Source organism: Gekko japonicus, unplaced genomic scaffold (genome assembly GCF_001447785.1).
Source record: "Gekko japonicus isolate JY-2015 unplaced genomic scaffold, Gekko_japonicus_V1.1 scaffold2726, whole genome shotgun sequence".
Lineage (NCBI taxonomy): Eukaryota > Metazoa > Chordata > Lepidosauria > Squamata > Gekkonidae > Gekko > Gekko japonicus.
In genome coordinates this window covers 38,979-47,981 of record NW_015160305.1, presented here as the reverse complement: position 1 = coordinate 47,981, position 9,003 = coordinate 38,979, and the positions used below count along the sequence as shown (strand labels likewise).

The 9,003-nt window shown below is 49.5% G+C and overlaps 1 protein-coding gene across 1 annotated transcript; it reads left to right on the top strand.

The window, feature by feature from the left end:
• LOC107114792 (interferon-inducible GTPase 5-like) lies at positions 1–5,485 on the top strand. The gene is made up of 3 exons (XM_015416389.1): positions 1–276; positions 3,696–3,808; positions 3,903–5,485. Exons 2-3 carry the CDS (start codon positions 3,744–3,746, stop codon positions 5,074–5,076), a joined length of 1,239 nt encoding a protein of 412 aa, XP_015271875.1. The 5' UTR covers positions 1–276; positions 3,696–3,743; the 3' UTR covers positions 5,077–5,485.
• The last annotated feature ends 3,518 nt before the right edge of the window (positions 5,486–9,003 follow it).

Below are 9,003 nucleotides of genomic sequence, written 5' to 3'. Positions count from 1 at the left end.
AGAAACCGAGGCCGCGATCCGTCCAGCCGCGCTGTCTTTTAGCGCCCCCTGGTGGCCAGCGGGCTCCGGGCCGCGGCCGCCGGAATCCGCTTTTGCTTTCGCTTTCCGCAGCCGCGCGGTGTCTCGACGAGAGGACGACGAGTCTGAAGGTCGGAGGAGGCGGGCAGCAGGGCGGGTGGAGAAAAGCCGCCGAGGGACGGGAGGAAGCCAGACCCCGGGAGCGGAGAGAGGCGAGGGAGGAAGGAGTCGCGCTGCCCGCCGCGGGAAGCACGTAAGGTAAGGCGATCGCGCCCTCGGCCCGGGCGGCGTCTTTTCCAGGCTTCGCGGCGATCGAGGCACGGGGAAGCGGCTGCAGCCGCGCTTCTCGAACCCTGAACGGCGCAAGAAGAGGGGAGGGTGTTTGAAAGCCTTTTATTATATGTATGTATTTCTATGCCACTTTTCCACCCAAGTAGGGTGCTCCCAGGAGGCATGCTTAGTTCTGGGCGATCACAGCCTGAGCCAGCGGTCGCTTTCTAGGCTGAGTGCCCTAGCCGCGCTTTCCCCCAGTTGTGGGGCAAATGCGCCCGCGGGCACATCTGGGCGGCTGAAGTCCCCGTTTGCTCGCGTGGCAGCGGAGGCGGCGGGCGGGTCAGTTTTCTTGCAGGAGTTTTGTCGACGGCTTGTGTGTCTGGGTGGGTAGCAGTGTTCCCTCTAAGCTGAGTTAGTGTGAGCTAGTTCACAGTTTTTTAGCCTCCAGCTCACACATTTTTGTATCAGCACAGGAAGGAGGGCTACAGAGCAAACTGAGAGTCATGCAGCAGCCAAATCGCCCGCTCCCAACTTTCATGCTCGTACTAGCTCACATAGTAGAATTTTTGCTCACAAAACTCCACGGTTCAGAGGGAGCATTGGTGGGTTGGTGTGCGGGGGGGGGGAGTTTGTCGGGTCTCGGTGCCATACGGGGCTTTCCCCGTCCCTTTTTTGGGTCCCCTTGGCGTGTGCTGAGAGAGACCAACCATGAGCGTTAGGGCTTGTTTCTGCCGCCCCATCGATGCGCCCAGGGCTGGAAAGGGGACACGATTCTGGCGTCAATTTGGCTGGAAGGCAGGCGAGGGAAATTGGGGAGGGCGGAGCAAAAGAGTATCCGATCCTCGTTTCTTACAGCTGGGCTGCATTTTACGAGGGGGGGGGGCGCTCTCTCTCGGACGGCGGGATCTGGTTGCCAACGGGCTGGGAGAAAAATGCCCCCTACCCTCTGAATGAAGTTGTGAACGTGGGCAGTTGAAATATGGAATTCAATTTATGATTCATTGGTTTTTTAAAAAAATTCCTGTTGCCTTTGCACCTAGTCAGGGTCCTTCAGATGGGGAACCTAAAAAAACCCCCTAAAACTCTTGAAATTTCCCTTTGTGAATTAGATGCCGATAAGTCTCTATTAAAGGGACAGGCGTTTTTTATATTTCTCCAGGCCACTTTGCAACCCCAGGCAACAGGTTGTTCCAGCATGCAAGCGTCAGGCATAAAAGCCAGCGAGGGAGAAATTTCAGCTAGACCTTTCACAAGCCAAAGCAGCTCCTCTCTCTTCTTAGCCAGCAGATTCCCCAAGGATCTAACCAGACCCGGCACTTGGGGGGGGGGGGAATGGGCAATCAGAACTTCCCAACATTAGTTAAAAGCAAATATCTGGCACAGTGAGCTTTAGCTCTCGAAAACTCATGCCCCAACAGTCATGCTCCGAAAAGGTGCTGCTGGACTCCAATCTCACTCTTCTACAATAAACCAGTACTGCCACCACCTGGAAGTAAAAGCAAATAGCAGCTGACTGCTGAGACTGCAGTCTGGGGAGAGAAAAGGCTTACCCATTCCACCCCCTTGTGGTCTTCCCCATTGCAGTAAGACTCTGACCAGCCCTCCCGCACACACACAGTTTTTGACCCTCCTGTCATGCTGCAACTGTGGCTGGCCTTTAAAACCCACAATGATTGGGGGGGGGGTTCACCAGGAAGATCAAGGCACACAAGACCCAGTTCACATGTTATAGTGCAAACGTGTCCAACCTGCATGGAACCCTGTTTGTGAGAAAGAGCCAACACGGGTTGGCATGACAAATGAAACCAGGGATTGACCCCTGGAGAAACGAGTGGTTTCAGTCACACATCTGGCTTGTAAGTGCATTTAATGTAAGGTGGGAATTGCTCGATGCATCTGCAAGGAAGTATCGAGTGTACGATGTGCACAGATTGCTCATGTGTTCATCGTGACTTGTGAACAATGCTACAGATTTCTCTGTCTCTCTTCCTGGGACTGGAATTGTCGAACCGTTAGATTTGAGTCCTGTAGTACCTTAGAGACCAACAACAGTTTCAGGGTACCAGCTTTCGAAAGTGAAATTTCCCTTCGTCAGATACCCCCAAACTCTTGTAGGCCTCTAAGCACTTAAACCTCACTGTTCTACTGCCGACCAACACCTGAAACTGGATTATTGTTGTGATTAATGCTCTGGGACAAGCTGGGAAAAGAATCTGCATGCCAGTTTGGTGTAATGGTTAAAACCGTGGACTCTAATCTTGGAGAACCCGGTTTGATTCCCTACTCCTCCATGTGCAGCTGCTGGTGTGACCTTAGGTCAGTCACAAGTACTCTCAGAGCTGTTCTCTCAAGGGCAGTTCTCAAGAGAGAGCTCTCTCAGCCCCACCTACCTCACGGGGTGTCTGTTGTGGGGAAGGGAAGGGAAAGGAGATTCTAAACCGCTCTGAGACTCTTTTGGGTAGTGAAGGGCAGGATATAAATCCAATCTCTTTGGTGTGGGGAAGGGCTACATACAAAACAAAAGCCTGTTGGTTCCATCTACTGTGTTGTGTTACGAGGACCACAGGGGGGAGATTTTCACATTCAAGGCCACAATGGTGGGCACTATTTGATGCCTCGTGTGGGGTCCCAGTCCTTGCTGAACTTGTAGGCATTTTTGGAATTCCGAGAATAGGTGATGGAAGCCATAGCAAAGTGCAGGCTGGGAGGAACTGTGGCTCAGTGGCAGAGCATCTGCTTGGCATGCAAAAGGTCCCAGGTTCAATCCCTGGCATTTCCAGTCGAAAAGGACCTAGTAGAAAGTGATGTGAAGGACCTCTGCCTGGGACTTAGGAGAGCTGCTGCTAGTCTCAGTAGACAATACTGACTTTGATGGACCAAAGGTCCGATTCAGTACAAGGCGTGTTCGTGTATATGTATTCATTTGACTAAGAGAGCTTTGACTCCTGAGAGCCTATATTCTAGAAATCCGGTTGGTCTTTAAGGTGCTGCTAGATTCGAATCTTGCTCTTTTATTTATTTAGTTAGTTATTTGAAGCCTGATTCTCTTCCCAGTCGGAACCCAAAGTGGATTCCATCGCTCTCCCTTTCTCCATTTTATCCTCACAACAACCCTGCTAGGTAGGCTAGGCTGAGAGAGCGTGATTGGCCCAAGATTAACCCCTGAGCTCCCAGGCAGAGCACATGTGGGTCTGTAAGACAGGTGGCCCATTCTGGGGTTTGAGCGTATGCACATGAATTCAGTGTACTTACAAAATGATCCACAAAGTTACTTAGACCCATGATTAGAGACGGTGGTCTACACAATGTGTATAGCTTCCTGTCAGTAGAATCTTACAATGTTTTTTTGCATTATTTGGCATGTCGTGTTAATACTTAACGCTTTGCTCCAAATCTGTTTTTAGATTTCTGGTTTGGCTCCACAACTCCAATCCTGTTGCACTGTTTATTGGATGTCCCATCCTGTTGATCGTATTGAGTCACCCTGTGTAATCCTCCTCGAGCCCAAGAGAGAAAGGTGGACTATAAATAGCTTAAATAAAAGCTTCTTATTTTTAATACGGTGTTAGGAATTGCTGAAGCTAAAACCTCCCTCCTCCTTTTCACTGTAGAACTTCCAGATCTATGGCTATGGAAGAATTCCAGGTCGCTATCCATCAGGGGAAGTTGTCAGACGCCATCTCCGTGGTGCAGGCGAAACCCGCGCAGTATTTCAGCAACACGCCGCTCAATGTCGCCATAGTGGGTGAGCCAGGGTCGGGGAAGTCCTCCTTTGTCAACAGCATGCTGGGGAAACGCTCCGGCGAGCCGGGCTCCGCCGAGACCGGCATTCAGGCGACAACAACAAAGGCCAAGGATTACCCACTTCTGATGCTTCCACAAGTCATCCTCTGGGACTTGCCTGGGAGAGAAGAATCTTACGGCTCCCGCGTTAATCAGGTGGACCTGAACCGCTTTGACTTCTTCATCATCGTTGGCTACCAGCGTTTCCGGACTGTCCACGCTGAGCTGGCCCACGAGATCCAGGCGATGGGCAAGAGGTTCTACTTTGTGCGGGCCAAAACAGACCTCGACCTGGAGGCCTCCCGGAGACGGCAGGCATCGGGCTATGACGATCAGAAGGTCCTCCAGCGCATCAGGGAGGACTGCGTGACGTGCTTGCTGAACGAAAACGTGATCGACCCCCAAGTCTTCCTGGTGTCCAACTGGGACCCCCAGAGCTTGGACTTCCCCCTCCTGTTGCAGAAGCTCCAGAGCGACCTCTTGTGGCTGAAGAGGCAAGCATTCATTTTCAGCCTGCCTTCCCTCGCTGCACCTGTCTTGGAGAACAAGAAGGCCGCGATGAAGGGGAAGATTTGGATCAAAGTCCTGTTCTGTGGGTTTTTGGGTTTGCTGCCTGTGCCAGGGTTCTCGTTCATTGTTGCCATGTTCTTCTTTGTGAAGTTCCGTTCTCAGTGCTACCAAGTGTTCGGCCTGGACTACCCGTCGCTCACAGCTCTAGCAAGGGATGTTGGGAAGCCGGTGACGGCCCTTCAGGCAGTGATGGCATCCAAATCACTAATGCCCATCATTCTCTGGAGGCTTCCCGACCTCGTGGGAGCCACTCTGATGATGGTGGAGTATTGTTTGTGGAAACGCTTCCCCTTCGCCGGCTGCTTGGTGTCAGGAGGCAGCTCGTTTCTTACCAGCTACTACATGCTGCATAGATGCCTAACAGCCGTCGTCAAAGACACCCTAAATGTCCTCTCCAGAGCTCTAGAAGGCAGAGAGAGGACGCCAATCTAGAAGATGCCAGTGTAAAAGCAGATGCAGTAACAGGGTATTCTGTGATACTGCAGTCAGGTCCTGGAAAGAGGGGACTGGGTTTGGTGTTAGAGGAGTTTGCTAAGACTCTGCATGACCCTCACCCTTTCCCCAAGTTCAGTCTGGGAGATACAAGACTCATTCTTTATTTTTATTTGGAAAATCATTCATCCATTCTGTCCCCAAACATAATTTACCCTTCTCTCTGTTTAGAGTACATCCACGTTCCTAACAGGGAGAAAAGGAAAACAAAGCACATACTCTGAGAGAGAATATGGCACCAACCCTTGACTGAGGTAATGGTGCTAAGAGATCAGAGGCCGAAGAACAGATTTAAACGTTGGGGGGGGGGGGTCTGTAGAGAGCCAGTTTGGTGTAGTGGTTAAGTGCGCGGACTCTAATCTGGGAGAACTAGGTTTGATTCCCCCACTCCTCCACTTGCAGCTGCTGGAAGACCTTGGGCAAGCCATAGTTCTGTCAGAGCTGTTCTTAAAAAAGAGCAGTTTCTGTCAGAGCTCTCTCAGCCCCACTGACCTCACAGAGTGTCTGTTGTGGGGAGGGGAAGGGAAAGGAGATTGTAAGCCGCTCTGAGACACCTTTGGGTAGTGAAGGGCGGGCTATAAATCCAATCTCCTCTTCTTCTTCTGTATCTGTTCAGTGTGCCAGTTCTGGAGGGAGACTTGAGAACTCTCTCGAGTTCCCATCAGGAATTATTGTAATTAATAAAATTACATGCTCTGTCTGCACAAGCTTTGAGTGAATCCTCTCTCTCCCAGACTGATCTCGGGGAAAGGGGAGGGGTCGTGCTGGGATTTAGCAACCCCCCCCCCGACAGTTGGCAGGCATAGAATTCCACATCTGTTTCAAACAAAACCCAAGTTTCTAGGCCACGTTATTCGAAAGAGTCAGGGCCGTATACCTTGAAAATGATTTGGTACCTTTGCAGTCCAAATTCAGTGCCAAAAAAAACTGATTTCTGCGACCCATGTAAATTATGCAAGCGGAATACATTTGTACAGTTTCTCTTATTTTACAATAATTATGTTCTGGATTTGCTAATAATGATATGAGTCAGCGCAATCCCGCCTCTGCTTTCAGGGAGACCCCTTGTGCCTTATGCCCATCAGGCAACCCTTTAATACTAACTTTAAATCCTATTTACTGGGGGCTGCTTTTTAAAAGTTGTGGTAGGAGGAGATGAAATCTGGAATTTTTTTTGGGGGGGTGTTATTTCAGGGTGGGATGACCAGTATAAAAGAGGTATCTCTCACCGGCTGTCAAAAGCTACTTCAAGAAACGAGGGAAGGGCCCCTCCAAGGCCCCGATTGCCCCTCCCAACTCCTGATTTCCCCCCGTGTGTAAATAGCCCCCCCACCATATGATCTTTATAAAGAGTTACTGATTTAGAAAGAATGAGACACGTATGGATGGTAAAATATCCCTTATGCATTTTTGCTTAATAACGTGAGAAAATATATTTTAAAAAAACAGGAATGACTTTATTTCTCGATGTTAGTAATGATATTTGTAGCAGATGTCTTTTTTTCCTTTCTGATTGTAGCACGGCTGTTGAGTCTTCAAGAGATGATGCAAATAAAATACTTCTTCAAATGACATTTCAGTTAACAGTAGGGTGTTTTGTCATGGCAAGGATTCATTATTTTTATTAACAACATTTTTATCCCACCTTTCCACCCAAGTCGGGGCCAGCAGAGTGGGATTAAAATACATAATCCAATAAGTTAAAACCAAAACCAACACATACATACACAGAAACGTTTCTGGTGCACTTCATTTAGGGAAGTACTAGTCTCATCTCTCGTTTGTCTGATTTCTGTACTGTTGTCCCGAATTTTACCCACCACAGCAATCTTTGCTAGCACTCTCTGCATCCCATCACTGGGTCTTATTTCTGGTTTCCCATTTCTACGTCGGGGTCCCCAACATTTTTGAACCTGTGGGCACATTTGGGATTGTGACATGAGGTAGTGGGCATGTGAAGGAATGCATTTTTTTCTTTGGAGGTTTGAAATCAGCAAAAACCCCACTCTGAATTCTTTGTAAAAAAAAATATTCTTCTGGGCAGTGAGCAAGACAGGAAGGGGGAGGTCAGTCAATGGCTTTCCAGGCTCACCTTGGCTACCTCTTAAGAAATGATAATAGATCTAGCAGGAGAGATAATGGGTGGGTCAAGCTCTCACCCCCCCCTTCTCCAAGCAGGGAACAGAAATTTGGAGGACTTTGGACTAGACAGGGTCCGGGAATAATCTCCAGGAAGAAACTGCAGGAAACACTTCTCTGACCTGGTCAGTGGGTGGGGGAAAGAGAGGGGAGGAAGGCGGAAGCTCTCTTTGGTTGGTGTGAAGTCCAGCAGAACAGAGAGAACTCTCAGCTGAAGAGGCAGCCATGTGCTGCCCTAGAAAGCTACAGAAAGATTCAAGGAAATGTAAACTCTATAGAGATCTGTAACGTCGTAAGCTTTAGAAACCTGTCCTATTTTAACATCTGATAGGGCATGTATAGGGAGAGGGACAAGGAATCTCATTTTACCCATTTCTTTCGGAACCCCTTGCTCAATCTGTTGCTGTGCTAAAAGTATGCTTGTGAACATTTTCTTTTTAATAAATACTTTATACTTAAGATGCAGGTATTGGTTCTCTGTACCACTTAGGACTCCATCGTCTCAGACACAGCATTTAAAAAGGAGCGCCAGGGGAAGGCAGGCAGTTGGCGAGCAGCTATTCCTCCAAGGGCGCACAAGGCAGTAAATTGTCCCCATGGTGACCAGGCCCTGGGCAGCGGGAAACATTGGAAGCTGGGAGTCCTGACCCTTTTTACAAAGGTCAGGTGGTGGCGGCAAGCAACTTGAGAGAGAAAGAAAAGTCTCCAAGTGGTGGGAAAAAACCTTGGAAGGCAGGTTGGAACAGGGCCTGCAGGCCTGAGCAGCCCTATTCCACCACAGCACGCAAACACAAAATGGCTGTGGGAAGAGGCGGAGCCAACCACAGAATAGCTGCCAGAAGAGGCAGAGTTTGCCACAAGCTAGTTAGTCTCCTTTCCTCCCAGGCACTGCTACTCAGGAGGAAAAGAACCCTGCCCCCCCATCCCCCCCCCATGGGAATGAGGATAACAGCCAAGGCCGCTTAATGTGGCAACTCCCTTATTTCTTTTTCAAGTTGTAGAAGGATTGTTTCTCCTTTATGCCCTTGCCAGGAATTCAAAGTGTTCGGTAAAACGGGGTTAAGTGAATTCTGTATAAGAACGTGATTTAGGCTGTCCTTTGAGTGACTGGAGCCTATCCTCCTTGTTTTGTGTCTTCCTATAAAGGATGAAGGAGCTGCGGTGGCTCAAGTGGTTAAGACGCTGAACTGCAGGCTGTGGAAGGTCAATAGTTCAGCAGTTCGAGACCCAGGAGTGCCGCATGACGGAGTGAGCTCCCGTTTCTAGTTCCAGCTCCTGCCAACCTAGCAGTTCGAAAGCAAGAAATTGCAAGTAGATAAATAGTGGGAAGGGAACAGCGTTCCATGCGCCTTGGTGTTTAGTCATGCCGGCCACATGACCACGGAAACGTCTTTGGACAGCGCTGGCTCTTCGGCTTGGAAACGGAGATGAGCACTGTAACCCTAGAGTCGGATTCGACTGGCTTTCGAGCAAGGGAACCTTTACCTTTATAAAGGATGAACTCTGTATCTGCTCAGGATGCCAACCTGTTGGCGAATGCAGCTGGTATAAGAATGAATTCATTCTTACATAAAACTGCCTACTTTTCCTCTCCCAGACAGACCTCGGTGAAGCGGGTGTCTGTTCTTCATTAGGATTCCAGGGAAAATCTCCGAATGGATAGGCCCCTATGGAGTTGGCCTCGAGCGGCTCATGAGAGAACCAAGGGGCTAGATTTATTCCCCTCCC

What these genes read in the sequence shown, in the direction of transcription:
- LOC107114792 (XM_015416389.1), top strand. Translation starts at nt 3,744, where the DNA reads ATGTCCCATCCTGTTGATCGTATTGAGTCACCCTGTGTAATCCTCCTC. An exon ending in CTCGAGCCCAAGAGAGAAAG is followed by an intron (nt 3,809 to 3,902) that starts GTGGACTATAAA and finishes TTTTCACTGTAG; the next exon opens with AACTTCCAGATCTATGGCTA.